This window comes from Pyricularia grisea (genome assembly GCF_004355905.1).
Source record: "Pyricularia grisea strain NI907 chromosome V map unlocalized Pyricularia_grisea_NI907_Scaffold_6, whole genome shotgun sequence".
In the NCBI taxonomy this organism is placed as follows: domain Eukaryota; kingdom Fungi; phylum Ascomycota; class Sordariomycetes; order Magnaporthales; family Pyriculariaceae; genus Pyricularia; species Pyricularia grisea.
The window spans coordinates 2,838,560-2,859,107 of NW_022156719.1; the positions used below are offsets into that span (position 1 = coordinate 2,838,560).

Consider the following 20,548-nt stretch of genomic DNA (forward strand, 5'->3'; position numbering starts at 1 on the left):
TCTATCAGACACTTACTTGAACATGATTTGTCTTGATGCCATCGGATGGCCTGTCACTCAATGTCAGTGTTAATCACCCACAAGCGATTATTATCCTCCACGGCGATCTAGCAGGGGGGAAACAGGGGCAAAGCAGGGAAGTGCATGTTTACCAGCTACGCGAGACACGGGTAAGGTTTCCCCCGAGAGGACGCGAGCGAAAAAAGAAAATAACATCGGTGAACCATGCCGTTGTGGTGTTAGTACGTAAAAGGCAAAGGCGGATGGATTATGGGAGAGAAAATACGCGTCCTGTAAGGAAATGCCAGAACGGGGTCCGACGGAGCGACAGCCCGTCCTTCACTTCAGCGGCAAATGAGGGGGGAGTAGAGAAAGGCACGTAAAAAAATGTGCCTCAGCTCAGGTACGGTACCCCCGCTGGGATGAATGGAACCCTGCATGCATCGTACTGTAGTCTTTAGGCGGGCTTAGGCGAGGACTATGCATACTGATGCACACGCGATCATCAGCTTGGGTAAAGTTGGTTCAATAAATGTAGACAGAAACAAATTAGTCAAAATCCTACCTACGTTTCTGGTTCTGGTGTTGGTTCATATGATATGCTTCGCTCCATGTGGATGTGATTGCCGTCCCTAAATAGTCAATCGTGGACGAGATTGGCCAATATGGGACGAAAGTGACAGGTGTTGTCCAGTCGAGGACACACCAATCAATTTCTCCATGCAACCAAACTCAGGAATATGGAATCAAGCAAGTCACAAATCTTTACCAATTACGGGCGCCTTCCGTGTTATTTAGAGTTAAGTCTCCAGCTTCTCTATTCCAGCACAGACCAGTGGTGTTGAATCCGGGGTGTCCTGATCGTCGGCCAAGCATGGAAAGCAAGGTCTTTACTTGTTCCAAGTCGATGATAGGGCGTCGGATGACCTTGGCCCAATATGCCGTCACGGGAATCGAGAGGAAGAGCTGAATTATGAAGGCAAGAAGACCATTTTAACTTGACTTGGCACGTCATATCGGTGCAGTATACACCCCGACGAGTCGCCAACAAAATAGATGAACCAATAAACCGGCTTCACACAACGGCTGGCGCATAAGCAATGTGGAAGACGGGTTACGAGTACCAGGGTACATACACCGGAGGAAAGTTTTGAATTTCGTCGTGAACCAAATCACCACTTACCTCTGAGTGCTACGCAGTGCAGGAAATGCAACACTGAAATACATCCAAGACAAATTTGATCATCTCGTCTGCATGCATGGCGAACAAAGTCAAGTATGGCTACCATTTTAGTTGAAAAAGGAAAAAAAGAAAGAATTATTCAATATTATCCCTTGTTCTTTCTTTTAGGTGCTTTGTAGGATTTTACCGCAATTTGTACTGTACTGCCGGGTCATCCAATATCTGCAACACTCAGCCGTCCCCAAGGCCATGACAAATTGGATAAAATAAATTAGTACACTTATTTACTTGGACCCGAAATTGCGCGAGCTGTCATTGGGAGGCTCCGGTTCGTTCTTGGTGTGCTCGTTGGTGATATTTATTTCGCTCAAAATACCAAGGCGGCTCAGAAGACGAATACCTACCTGCTTGCCTGCCTAGAGATACAAAACTGCGTAAAACTCGAGCTAGATACGAATCCAGCCCCCAGATCGACCCATCAGAATTCACCAGACCAGGGAATAACAACCATGGTACAGTATATTCCCAGAGCAACCAGAATGATATTTGCTGGCGGGGCCCCTTTGCACCCAACCTCACACCATTTCAAAACAATGCCATTCTGTAGGGACAATGGAACCAAGGTTATGCTGCCGGTCTGCGACCATCCCTGGCATTTACAGGGCATCCATTTTTTATTTTTCGCCATCCATTTGTGTGGAAAAGAATAAATGGAAATAAGTGTGATCTTTTAAAAATAAAAAAAATAAAAAAAATCACCATGAGAATATATTCACCTGCAAGTTTTGGATAAAATAAAAGGGCGTCAGTTCCATGTTCCTCGATATCGGATGAGAATCTATTGTAAGCCTATGAAGTCATTTTGGGATTTCATCACCTGACAGGATCTCAGCAGAAAAGAAGCAAACTTAAAGGTCACTGGTCGCGGTCCACTAATTAATTATACCATGAGCACTTTAATAACACAAAATCATCACCCAATCTTTTTCTCACTTGCCTCCTCGAAAAATCTTTTTCTTCGGTTTGGGTGCCTTCCAATGGTTGGGAACCCCTGAATCCCCCCCAGCCCATCTTTCTGCAGACCCCTGTTGGATTTCACCAAGCAGTTGGGTGTGGTGGGCACCGGGCAAATGACCCCTGCGCCCCGTTGGACCAATGAGCAGCGACCAAGCGAATCTCCCGTCTCCTTGCCACCACCCACTTTGGAAGGAGGGAGGGAGAGAGGGAGGGACTACTGCTCAAGGAAGAAAGAAATTTACAACGACCCCTCTACGAAAATTCGAGCAGCTGGCAGCAGTAACGGCAGTGACGGCTGACAGCTAGAGAAAGAGATTCTTTGTGAGGGAAAGGGGCAAAAAGAGAGAGAGAGGCTCAAGGCTGACTTGAATACCAAAACCACCGAACCCACCAGCTAAATGACAGAATGACGTTGGTCTGTATATGGGGCGTATCAAAAATCGACCAAAACATAACTCCAATAATATATTTGCTCTTCCATACATATACGAAAGTTGAACATCAGCCCTGGCATGCTCGACAACGCCGTCCCTTGCTGTCAGGGTCCCGACCAATGGAGCTTACCGATCTTGGGCTCCACCACGCGTGCTGCACCTCTGCTTGGTTCTTGTTCCTCGCAGTGGTTCGAGATGCTGACACCCCCTGCTGGCCTAGGCTTGGGATTACCCTCATCGCCTCCACCGAGCCGGATTCTTGGTCCTCCCCGGTGTGCACACTGCTTGACTGACCAGATCCTCCTTACCCTTGATAACTACTAACCTACATATCTCGCCCATCTCCCACGCATGGCCCACCAGCTTCGACATACCGTAACCTTCTTGAATCATTCTCTGTGCTCCCCGTCCGATGTCGTCTGTCCTTCTTTCTGGCTTACATCGCGCCCGGATCAACACAAGGTCCCCGTCATAATCCCCACTGACTTTCTGGATCTTGAGGCTGGGGCCCTTGGGAAGGTCACTGGTCATACAGAACCACAACACTCTTTTAACATACGAACATATCCCAAAAAAATACATAGCCGCTAGGGGGCTTGTTCTTGATCATTAATTTCTCTTTTGGACCCTGACGACCGGCCTGGTGATCAGCTTAGCTTGGGCAGTGCCCGCTGCTCCAAGGCCTCCGAGTGTTATACAGCAAACCGCAGTCCGACTCTGTGCCACCCGAGAACGACTCCAGCTTATGAAAAGTTGACTGGTCCGAGTTACCACCTACGCTTGCGACCAACAACCAGGGATCTTACCTGCTAAGTCCTTTCGAGCAGTCCAACCCGGACTACATCAGAGAGGGGGACCAAATAAACAGATATATATACCTGTACACACGATCTCGAAAGTGAAGGGCGCATTATACAACTGAGATCGCCCCGTGGAAGCAACGTGGGGCCTTACCACTTTCTCTTTCTTTCACAACACAAAAGAAGGCAGGAAGGAAGTCATACTCTAATAACAATGGCGTTTAACGGCTGCCCGAGGCCGTTTTTGAACGCGGCTAATTTCATGAATACCACTGGCTGTGAGTAGCAAGCTCGACTCGCAAGTTCTTGGTTCCGGTCTTACTGATTACCTCTCACAGTCATCGACGGCAGGTTATGCTCGGAAATAGGCTCAAACACATGCTGCCTACCATGCCCAATGACAGATTGGGTATATCCGGAGAGCTTCAACACCATGGGCATGGTGTCGGAGATTGTAGCGGTCGTGTCGACTGCCGCCTGCATATTCCTGCTTCTCTCATGGGCAGTTTTACCCGTTGAAAAGACACACAGACACTACCTCAGTATCTGCCTGACAATAGGTGTGGTGTTGATGAACGTAAGTGCTTGTTGACTCTCCCTATTCGGATATATCCGTTGGAAGTTATGAGCTCCTAACACAGTAGACGATAGCTTGGCTTTGTAATTCCTCTGGCAGCATCACCAGAACAATGCGCCGATGCCATTACTCCCCATGACATGAAGTCGAGTTCGACATGCGCCGCCTCTGGAGCCTTCCTCATATTTGGTGGCTGGCTTGGTGTCATGTGGATCTTTTTACGCGCGCTATCCCTTCACCTACAAATCTGCTGGGGGACCGTCGCCGGCAAGACCTTTATGTGGTTTGCTCATGCCGCCGGCTGGGGAATTCCTCTGGCGGGAATCATCCTTACTCTTGTGTTCAGCGGAGTTTCCTTTCGGTTCGGCTCAACGTGCCACGTCAACCACCAGAACAGTTTGGCCGTCCTATGGATTCCACTCCTTGTATTCGGTGAGTCGCCCTTTAATTTTCTACTACGATGCTTCCCATAGGGTTTCTCACATTGCTAACAAAAAACGCATGCCTGATTTCCAGCTGGTTTCACCATCGCAATTCAGTTTGGAACGTTCGGTTACTGTGTCAAGGTCTACCTCGCATCACTGGCTGACAACAGCTCCTCGACGGGTGGATCTGGCCTACCCACCGCTGCCAACAGCATCAAGTCCCTGTCTCCTCGTCAGACATATCGCAGAGTTCGCCGGGTGGTCGAGCTGCAGTGGAGAGGCATCTTGATCGTCTTGATCATCCTCGCGGATGTGGTCTACTTTTCCATCGTTTTCGTCTTTCAGGACCGGACGGTGGAGAACATCCGGGAGGAGCCCGAAACCGCCCGTGATTTCCTTACTTGCCTGTTCTTGAACCCAGACAATAGGTCAGAGTGCTTCGACGAGGCTAGTAAGCTCGTCATTAGCGAAGCCACAGCTTTCAGTGTGCTTCTGCTCTTGGGCGTAAGTCAACTTTACCACTTGTAGTCCTCTGCCTCAAGGACATTTTCTAATTATTATCCTCTCAACAGATGAACGGCTTTTGGCTTCTACTTTTCCTCGGCCGGTGGACTATGATAACTGCCTGGTCCGACTTTTTTATGAACATTTCGGGCTGCAGGAAACCCGAGTTCGTCTCAGCAGACGCCCGGTTCGACATGATCAAAAACAACAGACGTTCGTACGAGATGCTATCCCGTGACACGGGCAAAAAACAAATGGACGACTCGGTAACACCGTCTCCAGGGACTTCGATATCAATGTCGCCGCCGCCACCCGCCAGGCAGCCTTCGGTGGGCGCGACTTATGATAGAAACAACAACAACAATGAAGGCAACATACCGAGCGGCCGTCGGACGCCTGATTATCTGGGCCAGGCTGCGAGGTATCACGCGCCGATGCGCTCATTCTCATCCCCAAGACCTCCGCCTGCTCCGCAGAATGTGAGGTGGGATTCGAGCGAAATGTATGGGGGAAGGGAAAACAATGATATTTCAAGGGACACGGGAGACGTGAGCCCACTTTCTATGAACAGAATCTGAGTTTAGATATAGTTTAGCTTGTTGAAGAGCGGGATAAAGATGGTTCTTTTTGTCTCTGGAAGGAAAAAAAAAATTAAAAAATAGATGAAACTTAATGATAAAAAAACAAATTCAAAATAAGGCCTTTCAATGGGTAGTACGTCACAATGTCCCTCTATTGTTAACTCGCCAGCATAAGTAAGCCTGAGTATATATGATACTACTATCCAAGTTCTCAAACACGTTACCACATAAATCAACCTAGTTTCAACAGCAAAAAAAGCTTATTTCGATACTTCAAAGCTCGGTAGGGTTAGATTAATTAGACCAGCGTTTCTCGCACCGTCACCCTAGAAGAGACCATGGAAAGATGATACTACACTGTTGCTCGACAAACTTGGGCTTTTTGATCTACCGATTATTCCGCTTGTCCACCTCATTAAATTTTATAATCATATCATTGTATTTTAACACACCAGTTTGAAATAGATGACAACTGCCATTTTCTAGCTCGTAAGCTGCTGGCTGGAGGAGTTGGTGGTCACTTGTGTGAGAAGTGACATAGTGTATCGAGCAGAGAAAGACATACAAAAAGAATTTGAGTGGAAACATCCTCGACATCAGAACCAATAAGAAAAGAATGAGGGGAATGATTTTCAAGAATAGGAAATCATACCAAAACCCAGGACATAAAGTTAGTATGCCGGCAGTGGAACTCTACTCCAGCGCCAGCAACAACTTCGCCCAGGCCTCCAAGACCGCTTCAGGGCTTTGGAAATAGCCGATATCGTTGTCACACTTGGTCCCCGGCCGAGGCAGCCTCCCCTCACCAAAGTATTCGCGCACAGCCTTGAAGGCACAAGTGGAAGGCTGAGCCATGGACGCGTGGCCGCCGCCCTCGATCTCGAGCAGCACACCGTCGAACCCGGCCGTGACGTTGCGGGCCGAGACCAGGGGCGTCACGGGGTCAAAGGTCTTGGACATGACGAGCGGCGGGGTGGCGGCGGTCTTGAAGTTGAAGTCGCCGAGGTAGCGCTCGGCGGCTTCAAAGGGCCAGCGGGCGCAGATCATGCTTGTGGCGTCGATGGCGTCGCCGCCGAGCCAGCTCGATTCGCGAATGGGTTTGATCTTTTCCAGCATGTCGTCCAGAGACTCTTCGCGTTGCACCTTGTCGCTGCATCGGATAGAAAGGGTGGCGTACGGCGACAGGTCGCCAAAGATGGACTTCCAAAAGGTGACGAGTTGGGCCAGTGCTGCGGTGTTAAGGGGCGTGGTGAGGAGAATATCGAGCCCTCGGCCAAGGGCGGGCCAAAGGTCCGGGCCGTACATGCTCGCAAAGATGGCATTCTTGAGCGCGCTGTAGTCGAACAGCGTTGCCGAGTCGGGGATTACAATGGGGTTGTATTTCAAATGCTCGAGGAGATCTCTGACTGTAACCTCGAGGTCCTGAGAAGTCTGGTTTCTGCGGTTTCCAGCAAGAGGACATTGATCTGCGTTGGCAACACATTGCGAGAGAAACTCGCCAAATGTGGCATCCATGTCATCTAGTTGATCCTCACTGCTGCAAAAAAAGGGAAATTGTTCCCGTTAGCATCACGACGATCGACAAACCTAACGAACAAGAAGACTCCGAACAAACAAGGACTTACTATGACTGCCACCATAGGTAAGGGTTTACCACGCCATCCAGAACTATTTGATCGATCCGTTCCGGAAACATGGCTATCAAAGTAGCCCCAAGCAAAGTGCCATAAGACATACCCCAGTATCGAAGGAGCCCGTCCTCTTCCAAGGCGTCGACGATTTGGATAATGTCTCGCGCGACAAAGGCAGTGCCTAAGAACCTGCCATTGTCTGCATTCTTTTTAGCACAAGCCTCAGAAATCTGAAGGGAAGTGGCCCATATCCTGCCCTGGGCCACGTCGGACGAGTTTCCTGTATGGGAAAGCCTCTCTTCTATTGCGAGCCTTTTGAGAGCATCCTGGGGGTCTTGCTCGTCAAAGCAAATGACAGGCAGGGTCTTTCCAGTGCCCCGAGGGTTGAAGCTGATGAGGTCATGTTGTCCACCGGTGGCACTTTGCTGCCATTCTTGGTCAGCTTGAAAGCCGGGTACATAAAGAAGAAACAAAAATAACTAACGCCAACAACAATGCAGCCGAGCTGTCGAGCCATTCGTTGCCAGGAAGGCCTGGGCCTCCGGGGTTGAACATGATACTACCCCTGGGCACCCCCTTGGTTGCAGGAATCTTGATCAAGTCTAGTTGCAGCATCTCACTGGACTCCTTGCCCGTATAGTCAAGAGGCACATCCAGGTTACCACACATGGCGCCAAGGGTGGTGGTGTTGAACTCGGAGGAGCATGAACGCCAGGTGATGGCGCCTGCTCGCCTATGGATTACTGGTGTTGGACTGGCGAATGCTGAGGAGAGAAACACGGACAGCCCGAGAAGGCCAGCCATGGGGGGGAGTGAGGACATTATGGCTCAGTGCTCAGTCTTGACAGGGGAACGAAGTTGTGTCAATCAATCAGTCAAACTGGCTAGCTGGTGACTTGTTCTGTGGCGCGTCTTGCCGTGCTGTGTGCCATACTCTCCTGGCCAGGACCACTTATGGAATGCCAAAGTCGGCATCTTATATAGTGTAGCATCATCGGCGTTGGATGTGTATATGTTTACTGCCAAGCTTGTTTTTGAGGGAAGGCTACGAGCTCCAAGCCTTGGTATTGTAACAATTCGACTTATTATTGGCCACTCCTACTCGAGTAGGGTAAGAAAACGGAATACGCGTATTTGCATAGCGGTCGCGAAGAGAAAACGAACACAGCCCTGGATGCAGACTAACCACAAGGCAAGGCAGAATCTTTATAACTTGCTATGTATGCAGTAAGCAGAATGGATGAGGGTTGTGAAATACCTAGGGTCCATACCATTGTTGCTTCAATTGAACAAAGTCGCTGATTTGTTGCTTGTCGTGATCAGGGAATCTCGCTGCTGTGGCCAATGTTTCTTTTGGCGATGATACTACATAATAGTCAATTCCAATTCATCCAGTGTAACGACCAAAATGGAATTCAAACCGAAGATAGCACAAACGAGCATGGCAATTAATCTTAATCAAATTGATATAAAAAGTCTTGACAACTCAACTACTTGGTTTCTGTTACACTGTAAAGACCTACCTACCGTGGTCCTATTGCTTTCCCCTCTCTGGAGGATTTTCGGCATTTGCCCCACTGACAGTCCGTCCCACCGTGCTTCCCGATCGGTTGCTACTCCGTTTCCCCACGTGCAGCTGGTTCAACTTCGCAAGCAATTGACATGGATCTTACCTAATTCAAGATCGACGTGACGTACGTACCACACACCCTTTTTCTCCGCCTTTCGTACCTACCACAGTACCTAGCTTCGTAAGCTAAAGTTACACCTGGATAGCTGTACCTTACCTTACCTTAGTTACCTCATTTCCGAGTCATCCGTTGACCACGAGGTCCGCAAGAAAACAGCCTCAACAGCATCCCCCATTGACATCAAACAACCGTTGCAACGGCCTCAATTGCTCGACGGATCATCCCCGTCAACCGTATGGAGACGGGCCGAGCTTCATTGGTTAGGTGAAGAGCCTCCTACTGGCGCTGGTCGCCGGGAACGAACTTAGTTCAGAAGCGGACGCCGCCGATCGATCCGTGCCACTTGTTGACTTGACCGACTGCCGACCAATTTTGCCTCTACACCATCCAAACTTGCGACACAGCATTAACAAGGAAGGGAGGGGGAACGAGATCAAAAGCAAAGAAGAGAAGAAACCGCTCAACTGCCAAGACTAAACCCACCAATCTATCGATGCCCACAACTGTATCTGTCTACCTAGCTACCTACCTACCTAGCTGAGCACGACAAAGAGACGAGAATCAACAACACCCGACACAAAAACAAAAAAAACTAAACACAACCATGCTTCAGTTCCTCTTTATCGGTTTCCTCTTCGCCGGCGGCTATTTCCACTACATGTGGAAGGCCGAGGCGGCCATTGGCGTGCCCTGGGAGCCCGACCTCGGATCCCGCCAGTTCGCTCAACGGCCGCTGCTCCCCCCTATTGCAAACACCTTCATAGACACTTACGAGCTGCCTTTATCTGCCAAAGGGCGTGACGTAGTCGACTCCAAGGGCCGCCGGTTCAAGCTCTCATCGGTCAACTGGTACGGCGCCAGCGACGAGCTCTTCGTCCCCAGCGGCCTCGATATGCAACACCGAGACGTCATCGCCCAGACCATCCGTCGCTTGGGCTTCAACTCGGTCCGCCTGCCCTACGCCGACGAGATGGTCATCGCCAACCCGACCATACTCCCGCACCTCGTATCGCAGAACCCGGACCTGATCGGCCGCCGCGCCCTAGACGTCTTCGAGGCTGTCGTAACGTCGCTCACCGACGCCGGCATCGCCGTCATCATCAACAACCACATAACCCATGCTACCTGGTGCTGCGGCGCCGACCCCTGCGACGCCGGCTGGGCCAATGACCACCTCGGCCCGCTGTGCCGCGTCTCCCAGACCGAGGATGACTGGATCGCCCACTGGGAGACGGTCATGTCCCGCTTCACCGAGAACCCGCGCGTCATCGGCGCCGACCTCCGCAACGAGGTCCGTGGCGTCTGGGGCACCATGACCTGGAACCGCTGGGCCACGGCCGCCGAGCGCTGCGCAAACCGCCTGCTCAAGATGAACAGCGACTGGCTCATGATCGTCGGCGGCACCGAGTCCGGTAATGACCTGCGCGGCGCCCGCGACCGCCCCGTTCGCCTCGACGTCGACGATCGCGTCGTCTACTCGGCGCACGTCTACGCCTGGTCCGGCTGGGGCTCGCGCGAGGGTCGCTACAGCAAGCGGCCCTACCCTTCCTTTGTCGCCTCGATGCGTGAGAACTGGGCCTACCTGGTCGAGGGAGACGTCGCCCCCGTCTGGGTCGGCGAGTTTGGCGCCCCCGCCCACCCCAGCGTCGGGGACGCAAACTACTGGCAGAACCTCATGCGCTACCTCAAGGCCATCGATGCAGACTTTGGATACTGGGCCATCAACCCGCGCAAGCCCAAGGATGACGCAAAGGAGACGTACTCGTTGGTCGAGGATGACTGGGTCACTCCCATACTAGATTACAGGATGAAGGACATGACGGAATTGATCAGGGCGTAGCCTTTGTTTTTAGTTTTTTCCTCACTCTATATCTGATTTTCTCCATATATCGCTCTATCCTAGAACACGATTTTACCAATTGTCTCTATTTCTTGAATATGGGAAAATATAGGTCAACATGTAGACAGGCGTTGGGGTTACGCAATATATCACGGCTAGTACAAAATTTCAGCCCGCAAACGAGGACTGGTGGTCTATCTGGCTCACCTGCACATGTGTAGCATCCAATGCGAATTCTCAGTCAGGGTCGACAACACTCATGTTTTCATTTCTTTTGTTTCCCTCACGGTTATTGAAACCCTGTTCAGATGCTCCAACCCTCCTATACCTATATTTATCCCTTCAATCGTACAAGCCTTCATCATCACCCCCTGACCCGTATCCCGATGCCACCGCTTTACCCTTGCCCTTATTAGCTCTCCCGTTTACTCCTTCTTGCCTATCTTCCTCCTCGCCGCTGGACGATGAAGCAATCGCCTTGCCTTTGCCTTTGCCCTTGCCTTTCACCGACGAGGCCCCGGACACCGTCCTTGCGCCCAAGTCTTTTCTCTGCTGTTGCTGCTGCTGCTGCTGCTGCTGCTGCTGCTGCTGCTGCTGCTGCTGCTGCTGCTTGTCTCTCCCACCCTCAAAGGTCGCCCTGACCCGCTCATAGTGCGCCAGCTCGCCGGCACTCACACTGGGTATCAGCTCCTCGTGCGCGGCCAACAAGTCTTCCTCGGTCACCATGACGTCGATGTCCTCGGGGGTGGCATAGTGATCGAAAAAGTATGCCGTAGTGATCTCCTGCTGCCTCTCGGTGCTCATGGCCTTGATCTTGGCGTCTACATGGGACGCTTGCCGCGTGACTGCTTTCAGCATGGCATCGCTGCACAGCGCATAAAAATCGGCACCTGTATATGTGAATGGCAGTTTCTCTGCCACGGCCCGCAGGGATACTGAAGGGTGAAGGGTGAATCTAGATGGCAAGGAAATGTCAGTAAGCCAAATGTCCATCTTACAAAAAAAAAAAAAAAAGCCCCAATAGAGCCCAGGTTCGGGTCAACTTACTTCCTGGTCAGCGCCTCCATAATTGTCAACTGCTTTTCGTGCGTATCCGACACGCCCAAGTACAGCAGCTTGTCGAATCGACCCGGTCGAAGGAGTGCTTGGTCCAGCAGGTCAGGCCTGTTGGTGGCACCAATCACAAATACACCACCCCCACTGTCGTCGCCAGAAGACATGCCATCCAGCTCGGCAAGCAACTGAGAGACGATACGGTCCATGACACCACCACTGTCGCCTTGGTTTCCACGCTTGGGCGCGACTGAGTCGAGCTCGTCAAAGAATACCACACATGGTCTCGCGTCACGCGCTCGCTGGAAGACACGGCGCACATTGGCCTCGGACTCGCCGATATACATGTTGAGAAGCTCAGGTCCTTTGACACTGAAGAAGTTGAGGCTGTATTCGGTTGCAATGGCCTTGGCCAGCAGTGTTTTGCCTGTTCCGGGCGGACCGTAGAAGAGTATTCCAGACCGCTTCTTCATGCCCTTGGCGAACAGCTCCGGCCGTTCGAGTGGGAGCTGAATTGTTTCCATCACTGCGTCCTTGACATTCCCTAAGCCACCGACGTCGTCCCACGTCACGCTGGGGATCTTGGGGGCACCAATTGCATCGGCAAAGTTCTTGCGCGCTGCTTCGACGGCCGTGTCCAGGTCACCCTTGGTCAAACCCCTCACAGCCGTGCCGCCCGCAACCTGCACGTCCCGGAGTGTCACAGCGGGTTGGTTTCCTTGTCTGCTCTGGCTTGCCTTCTCTGCCAGAGACTCGAGCCGGGCGCGCTGAGCAACAATGGCACGGTCGATTACATCCACCAGGTCTCCGGCTACCAAGGCAGCAGTCTTGAGGGCTACACCCCCGAGGTCAACACTCGGATCCAAATTAATGCCTCGCTGGTCTACAATCGAGCGAAGGATTCCCTCACGTTCGCCTTCATCGGGAGCCGTCATCTCCAGCTCGTGCGTGAAGAGGCCACGCACACCATCAGGTATCTTGTCAGGCTCTGTCGTGGTGGCAATCAGGACCCTGGCATCTGAAAGGATGCTCTTCAAGGAGGTGGCCATTCGGTCTGCAGTGAGAGCCTCGATGTGTCGAATCAGCAGCGCGCAGCATTCTGGCCCACAGCTTAACGCCCGTTCAGCCCGCGCCTTTAGAGTACCGTCAGTCTTGACATCACTGCCGCCACCTCCTCCCTCGTTAAGAATGTCGTAAGCATTGATTGTAAATGTGTGCAACCCAATATCACGGCATGTGTCGGTAGCCAGCGTGGCCTTTCCGATATTGCGCTGGGTCGAAACCAGCAAGATCGCCACAGCTGGTGCTTTGAGATGTATAGCTCTTTTGCTGGTTGCCGCGGCCAGCAGGCTGCGCATACGTCTCCGAAGAGCAGAAATGTGTCTTGGCGCCGGCTCGCATATGGCGACGGGCAAAGAGTCCAGACCAGGATTCGGCGGAGTAACAAGGCCCAGATAGTAGGGCCAGTTGCTGTCCTTGACCCCAGGCACACGCCCGTTGACCATACCCGAGGACTCAAAGTGCGCTATCGTCGTTTCGACGCAGGCTGCAGAGCCCCAAAGGTCTTCATCTTGGTCAGAAGCGTCCTGTTTTTGCGTTTGCACATGAGACACTTTGAACCAAGCTACCTCATCATATTTAAGTCCCCGCCGGCTGACCGCTGTTCCGCTGTTGGAGCTTTCGGTCAGGGACAAGATGTTGTCTATGGCAGAGCCTTCGCCGTTTGAAGTTTCCCTCATTGTACGGCCAAGCTGAGTGTCTATAGGCACAGCTATCAAGTCACCAGCCTTTATGACACGGAGCTTTTTTTCAAAGTGCCATTTGAGTCCAGCAATCACGGCAACCTCGACATCCTTTGAAGACGTCAGCGGAGTCCGCACCTGTTGGACAACAACTCCTCGCGCGTACGGCGGTTGCACGATGGCTGTCGCTTGTGACTGTGGCCCGTTGCCATGGTGTGGTATTGTTCGTTTTAGCGGCAACAAACGTAGGTGGGACGGAAGATCAAGATTCGCTAGTAGTATAGGAGATGCATACGCCAGAGGACCAGAAGACTTCTGTACTTGCGATTCGAAGAAAGACAGACTGCGGCCGCGGTGCTTGGAGCTAGGTATTCGGCTGACTGGTCGGTTGGAATATCCTTCTGGCAGTCCGAAAACCCTCGCAGGTCTCCAAACCGGCTCCTGAGCATCTGGTTCTCCAAAACTGCCCAGAGCAAAGGGACCAAACCCATTTGCAGGAGGGGCAGCCGAAGCCTCCACACGGACCCAATCGCCAGAAAAACAGCCAATTCTCGACAGATGGCTCACATCCACGTAAATATGAGCTTCATCGTCGTCCTCGGCCGACGGCTTGGGGTGCAGAAGCTCAGCCGGGATAGGTTTCACGAGCCCCTGGGCCTTGAACAAGCGACCACGGGGCCGATCTGGGCGCGCAGTAGTGGCCGTGAAAGACGAAAAGACAGACCCAGGGGTAGCCATCCCGTTGGTCTTCCTCCCACGACCGATAGTCATCGGCGTACCAGCCTGCGCAGTGGAGATTCCGCTGGCATTGCTCGGAAGCATTGGTGTTTGTAGCGAAATCATATCGTCTAGCGAATCGTCTGACAGGTCGTCATTGTCGCCAGAGGAAAGCTCCGTTTCGGATGCGCTCGTGGCAGCACTCTCGTCCGCAGTCTCACTGGCCTCTGTCTTGTAACGCTCCTCGGCAGCCGAAAAGAATGCGTCATTTGCTGTATCCTCGTCCGCCTCGGCCACACCATCAAGCATCCGGCTTGACTGGCGGGAACCTCTGTCACGGTTCCCTTTTGAAGGAGAGCGGCCAGAGGAGACTATGATCTTGGTGTTTGGTGACAGGATGCCCTGCGCAACGGGCTCGCAGAGGGTGACCTTCCCTGGGTTTGGGGGAACATGGGTGATGGGGTGGGGCGGCAAAGGCAAGGGAAACAGATCCCCTGCGTGTACAACCCTTAGCGTGCCCAATGCAGCTCTGACGGCGGCGGCAAGCTTTTGCTCCGGCGACGAAGGTGTAGCAGATGCCTTGCCAGTGGGGTGCTCCCTATGAAATACACCTTCTCCATGTTCCAAGCGCTTGGCCAGCTCACCATCAAGGCTGACGAATACGGTGTCGAGCGATAGAGCGAGTGCGTCGAGCACTAGTATATCAATGCCGCTTCTGCTGTGACTCGACAGCTTCGAGGGTGCGACGCGCTGTAGGCTTGTTGCGAAGGTTTGGAGGGCAAGGGCCGAAGCTGAGGGGGAGAATTGAACGGTGGAGTGTGACAGGGCGGTCGACCTCGTTACAGCGACGATGGTCCAGTCGATGGACTCGGGTGTAGCGCCAGGTATCCAGGGGGATATGGCAACATAGTAGACATCATCTGCACTCTGGTGTCAGTCGGCAGGTCGAATGGAATGGGACGACACATAGTCTGAGTCGAACGAAGCTCACTCACCTTCATGCACCTCATCCGGGGACAGGTGGGGGAAGAGGTCGGCAAACAAGTCTTCGGACAAGATGCCTACATCTCTGCGGACATGGTCGTCAAGAGCAAGACGTGCCGATATGGGAAGTTTGTCCTGGCGCCGCCTCCGTCTCCTCTTCCGGGTTTGCGCCGGGTCCATGGTGAGCGACGTTCGTTTGGATATCAGAGGTGTTGTGTTGCTGCAATCAAGTCAGGGTTCGGTACGCGATAATTTGGGTACGGCGCAGCGCAGTTCGGCAGCGGGCGGGCGATTGTTGGTTGGACTGACAAGGACCCCTAAACCTTCTCAGGTAGCATCGTAATTCGATTTGGAAATAGCAATACCGTCACAAAAACCAAAAAAAAATACACGCCGGCTCCAGTTGTGTTGTCGAAGGCTTTTGTAAATTGAACCGTGTCCGGACCTCACCTGGCTTCTTGTTAATTTGGAGCTTCTCCTCAAGTGCAATTCCCCAATTTGGTCGCGGCACAACGCATCTTCAGGGATGAGCTCCGATGATTTGGGCCTCGGCACAAGTCGCGACTGTGAGCCGAGTGGGGGAGCCGTGCCCCGTGCGAGACGCACCGATCTCTAACTGGATAACTGCCCAGCTACGAAGTCCTTCTGCCTCTAGCGCGCTTCACCGTTCATTCTTTTACAACGCGCTGAATTACCGAACCACACCTCACGTGAACAAAGTTGGATCTCTTATCAGTCCGCACTATCCAGTTCCGGAGAAAAATCGACCAGAAAGTTCATATGGTTAATTGTTGCAGAGATAGGTGATGGGAATAAGCCATCTAGACCTGGAATTTACATCAAGTGTGCAAGCGTAGAATCTCTTGAACTTGTTAATCTCTCAAGACTCAATGCTTTGACTCTGTTATGTGTATGCGAATCCGAACAGACATCTCCAAATCGATATGTTGGGTCAATTACCCAGCTTGGTTGGCAAGGAGGTGTTAGGTACCTAGTTGGTTGCTTTGTAGAGGTGGTAGGTAAGGTGTGTATGTATGTGTACCTGCCTAATCGGAGGCTGTTGGTTCAGACGACGCCCACGTTACTGTGCGCCACGGTGTTGGAGATGGGATCACATTACTCCTAGCATTGACTGAAGCTAGAAATATGTACCTAGTCTGTCAGCGGGCGGTGATTTAACATCAGACCACGGTCTTGCCAGTTGAGACTTGAGTCTGACTATGTTTAACTTCATACAAGTTTAAGCGGTATCGTTTGCCTCTTGTCTCTTTCTTTTTGTTTCCCCGTCTTGTTTGTTTTGTTTTATCATGACTATTATTATTTTCTGTCCACTTCATATTGCTTTCTACCAGTCACTCATACGACGAAATTGACAGATGTATAGCCTTGATTCTGTAAAGTCGATCTCGACTTGCAGCACAGCCAACTACAAAACAGTCTCAGCTTTCCCCAAGATCCGCATGCATGCAGCATGACGCAAACGTGACCCCCGAGGGGCGCCTCTACGCGTCGCCGACTCGACTGTCTCAGCTCTCCCGGCTGTGATGGATCCGCATAACAGTGGAGTTTGTTACAAACTGCCAGCTACTTTTTTTTTGTCTAGTAGAGATGAAGAAGTGCATCGTGGGTGGTCATGCATTTCCGGAGCCATGAAGGGAAAGGGGACGCACCCGCCGGCCCAATTGGATTGGGTCGGGTTACACCAAAGGTTGAATGGGATACGCGATTCATCCATCAACATCAAGCAAAAAATCACCTAACAGCCATTCTGCCCGCGATGAGGCTGATAAACTAAACTAATCACCTACCTAGGTATATAAAGAAGGACGACAGTTGTCTCTGATGGGTTTTGTTCCTTGCTAAGTAACGTTTATTGCTTTGTTTCATTTTCCCTCATGACGTCTGCACTATTGAAAAGAAAACTTGATTAGCGCCGATTACCGCAGGACCCCTTCCCGCTAGTGTAATTTCCAGGCATCATACAATAATAATACCCGCCCTTGACTGGGGTGCACCCGCCCCTTTCTGCTCGAAATTGTCAAATTAAGGCGAATCTCTCTGCCTTTGAAAATCATCCATAGCCAAATCATCTTTAATTCCATGAGCTTGTATCCTTCCTTCTCATTCTTCAGCTTTGCGGCAGTATTTTGGTTAAAATTCCTCATTCTATATTTTGTTTTTCTTCTCTTTTCAATAAACAAAAAAGAAGGAATCCAGGAATCTCAAACGTCAAAGGTCTCCGGCCTAGAATTAGTCTAGTCCTTCCCAGCACAAGAGTCACTAGTTTGGACGAGCAACAAGAGGCATCGACAGCATTACATCTCACAGTACCTATTGTTCAGAAGTTTTGAAAGAAGTCGCGGGTTGGTGGGCGGAGTTGCCGCTTCCAGGGGCCTTGCCGTGACGACAGCATGGTAGCCAACACCGACGTCATCGCGCCTGACGGTAGCACAAATCAGCAACAACACCACGGCGGGGAGGTTGAAAAAGAAAAATCACAGTCTGCGCGACCATTCTCGGACGGCAGGCCCTCAGATGGCGACAGCGAATTTGCAAAACAAGCAGACAAGCTCTCACTTCAAAAGTCTTGCGGGAGTGACAAGCACGATAATCCTGCCGTAGAGGCCCGCTTCGTTTCTCCGCAGGATACGGTACTTGTCACCTCCAACGGCGATAGGTTACCCGGTGTGCCAGTGGAGGAGGCTCACAGGTTGAACCAACTCCGCCAAGGATTGAATGAGGAAAAGAATGCCGAGCCCACTGGTCCGGCCGCCGAGAATCCTGCTGGAGAGAATGGGGAATCAGAGACAGGGTCAGATGCGCCCCCTAATGAGAAGAGCGAGGCGGCTGTACCGCTTGATGAGCAGACCGCCAAAACAAAGAACGCCAAGTCAATACAGGAGTCAACTCAAGGCAACCTGACCAAATCGATGCCGCCATCGCACACGAACCCGCTGTTCCCGCCGTTACCTCTCTATGGTCCACCCAGTCTGATGCGCAACTTGCAATGCACAACGTTTCGCGTCTCGTCCTTTTTCCTCTCGCTTGGTTTCCTCGGCGTCATTGTCCTGGGTTCCTTGTTTACCAGCATACCACCGTTTTGCAGCCGGGCCCTCAAGTACATGTTACTCAAGAATCCGGATGCAGAACGACCATTCTACGAGGAGGAGAAGCGCCGCGCGTCAGTACGAAAGGAGCTAGAGCGCAGGTGGAGGCGGCGCGGGTCCCTTGACAGGACGGCTCAGGACGTCGAGAACCGTGACGATGATGGCTACATCCCAACAGAGGGCGGTCCGGATCCCATCAAGTGCGACGTTGGCTACTACGCCCGCCGCGTCGGGCTCGATGTCGAGGAGTTCGAGGTTCAGACAGAGGATGGTTTCATCATCGACCTTTGGCATGTCTACGATCCACGCGAGTATGAAGAACTGGAGCCCAAGCAACGGAAAGAACGAGGCCCCGAAGTATTCACCGGTCCCAAGAGAAAGCTGAAGAACCCAGACGGACCGAAAAGGTTTCCGGTGCTGTTGATGCACGGCTTACTCCAAAGTGCCGGTGCTTATTGTGTGAATGATGACGATTCTTTGGCTTTTGTAAGTTTTACATGAAGACTTTCTATGCCTCCTTTTGCAACTCTGCCTCCGGCTTGGAAGGGCTCGTTAGCTGACCATTATCTCCTATACAGTACTTATGCAAATCCGGCTATGACGTATGGCTTGGTAATAACCGCTGCGGCTTCAAACCAAAGCACACCCTCCTCAAATACTCAGACCCTCGGATGTGGTGCTGGAATATACGACAGATGGGCGTATTTGACCTCACTGCACTCACATCTAGGGTCCAGTTCGAGACTGGTTTCGAAAAGATCGGTCTGGTGTGCCACTCCCAAGGCACCACGCAAACATTTGTCGCCCTAGCCAAAGAGCAACGACCCGAGCTCGGTGAGAAACTGAGCGTCTTCTGCGCCCTGGCGCCGGCGGCCTACGCCGGCCCGTTGATTGGCAAGATGTACTTCAAGTTCATGCGCATCATCACCCCGTCCATGTTCCGCCTGATGTTTGGCATCCACGCCTTCATCCCCTTTATGATGACCATGCACAGCGTCATCAACCCGCGTATCTACGGCAAACTGGGCTACAAGGTCTTCTCCTTCCTGTTCAACTGGACCGACACGCGCTGGGACCGCGGTCTCCGCGACCGCTTCTTCCAGTTTGCGCCCGTCTACGTGTCGGCCGAGTCGATGCGGTGGTGGCTAGGACGCGAGTGCTTCGCAAATCACAAGTGCATCCTTGCGACCAAGGAAGAGTGGAAAGCCGAGGAGGAGGAAGATGCGCAAAACGATCAGACGGAAGCCCAGCAGCAGCAGGAATCGACGGGACCAGGCGAGGATCCGCCGCAGCGTTGGCCACGCAATCTCCTCTTGGACCCGGAGAACGTCGATCCGAACAACATCCGTAGCCCGAGCCTGAGCCCGAGCCCCAATCCGGAGACGGGTGCCAACGAGCGCCACCAAACCTTGCAGCAGCGCCGACGCCCGCTAGGCGCCACGGCGTGGTACAACAAGCAGGCCCCGCCATTTGCGTTCTGGGTCTGCGGCCGCGACGACCTCGTCGACGGGCGCAAGCTCCTACGGCGCTTCGAGCGGGGCCGCGAGCCCCACGTGCGCGTCGTCCACAGCAGGGTCCTCGACGAGTACGAGCACCTGGATGTCATCTGGGCCATGGACGCTCCCGACAGGGTCTTTAGCGAGGTCAGGGAGGTGCTCTGGAAGACTTGCAACGTGCGTGACCAGTGCAGGGTCCCCAAGGGGTGCGAAGAAGTCGCGCCCTGGTCGCCCGCTGACGAGGCCGAGGGCGTGGAGCAGCTCAACTACGGAGGCGGTAAGGGTGAAGATAACGAGTTTTCGGGCAGCAGCAGCGAAGATTTATCCACGTGAGACGCTCGTCCATAAGGTTTATGAATTAGCGCTATCTTTTCTTCCCACTTACGGCGTCCGGTGTTTTCTTTTCTTTTCTGTGTCACCTTTCTTTTTCTTCTCTTTTCTTGTTTCTTATCTTTTGTTATTCTTCAAAATTTTAGGTCTAGGCATGGGGTTCACTGCAGGCGTCTGGTCAGTCTAGAACTCGGGGCAGCACGCTTGTGCGTTCTTGGTTAACACAAGTATGAAAAAGAAATAGGTACGGATGATACTAATAATACACCGAGTGATGTAGTTGATTATCTTGCGCCAGTGATAAATCTCGGAACTTCATTTTGTCCCCTTTTCTCCTAGCAGAAATATCAAGAGAAGCTCCGAGGAAAGTGGAACCGAGAAAGCAATTATGGTGACAAGAAGCAAAGGGAGCACACTAGAGAAGCAAATCGTGGAG

General features: G+C 52.1%; 5 protein-coding genes across 5 annotated transcripts; 3 read left to right on the forward strand and 2 right to left on the reverse strand.

Annotated features, from left to right (window-relative positions):
• The first annotated feature begins 2,394 nt into the window (after positions 1-2,394).
• On the forward strand, positions 2,395-5,655 carry PgNI_08811 (uncharacterized protein). Its single transcript, XM_031128801.1, has 5 exons — positions 2,395-3,712; positions 3,773-4,011; positions 4,086-4,443; positions 4,528-4,940; positions 5,009-5,655. Exons 1-5 carry the CDS (start codon positions 3,649-3,651, stop codon positions 5,516-5,518), a joined length of 1,584 nt encoding a protein of 527 aa, XP_030979080.1. The 5' UTR covers positions 2,395-3,648; the 3' UTR covers positions 5,519-5,655.
• Positions 5,656-5,780: 125 nt separating this feature from the next.
• On the reverse strand, positions 5,781-8,070 carry PgNI_08812 (uncharacterized protein). Its single transcript, XM_031128802.1, has 3 exons — positions 7,637-8,070; positions 7,147-7,572; positions 5,781-7,058 (listed from the first exon to the last, which is right to left on the reverse strand). Exons 1-3 carry the CDS (start codon positions 7,972-7,974, stop codon positions 6,215-6,217), a joined length of 1,608 nt encoding a protein of 535 aa, XP_030979088.1. The 5' UTR covers positions 7,975-8,070; the 3' UTR covers positions 5,781-6,214.
• Positions 8,071-9,447: 1,377 nt separating this feature from the next.
• PgNI_08813 (uncharacterized protein) lies at positions 9,448-10,683 on the forward strand (the record flags this gene model as incomplete). Its single annotated transcript, XM_031128803.1, has 1 exon — positions 9,448-10,683. One exon carries the CDS (start codon positions 9,448-9,450, stop codon positions 10,681-10,683), a length of 1,236 nt encoding a protein of 411 aa, XP_030979004.1.
• Positions 10,684-11,025: 342 nt separating this feature from the next.
• PgNI_08814 (uncharacterized protein) lies at positions 11,026-15,624 on the reverse strand (the record flags this gene model as incomplete). Its single annotated transcript, XM_031128804.1, has 3 exons — positions 15,191-15,624; positions 11,731-15,115; positions 11,026-11,638 (listed from the first exon to the last, which is right to left on the reverse strand). The coding sequence occupies exons 1-3, from the start codon at positions 15,357-15,359 to the stop codon at positions 11,026-11,028; spliced, it is 4,167 nt and encodes a 1,388-aa protein (XP_030979005.1). The 5' UTR covers positions 15,360-15,624.
• A 1,966-nt stretch (positions 15,625-17,590) lies between these two features.
• On the forward strand, positions 17,591-20,115 carry PgNI_08815 (uncharacterized protein; the record flags this gene model as incomplete). The annotated part of the gene is made up of 2 exons (XM_031128805.1): positions 17,591-18,772; positions 18,865-20,115. 2 exons carry the CDS (start codon positions 17,591-17,593, stop codon positions 20,113-20,115), a joined length of 2,433 nt encoding a protein of 810 aa, XP_030979006.1.
• Between the last annotated feature and the right edge of the window lie 433 nt (positions 20,116-20,548).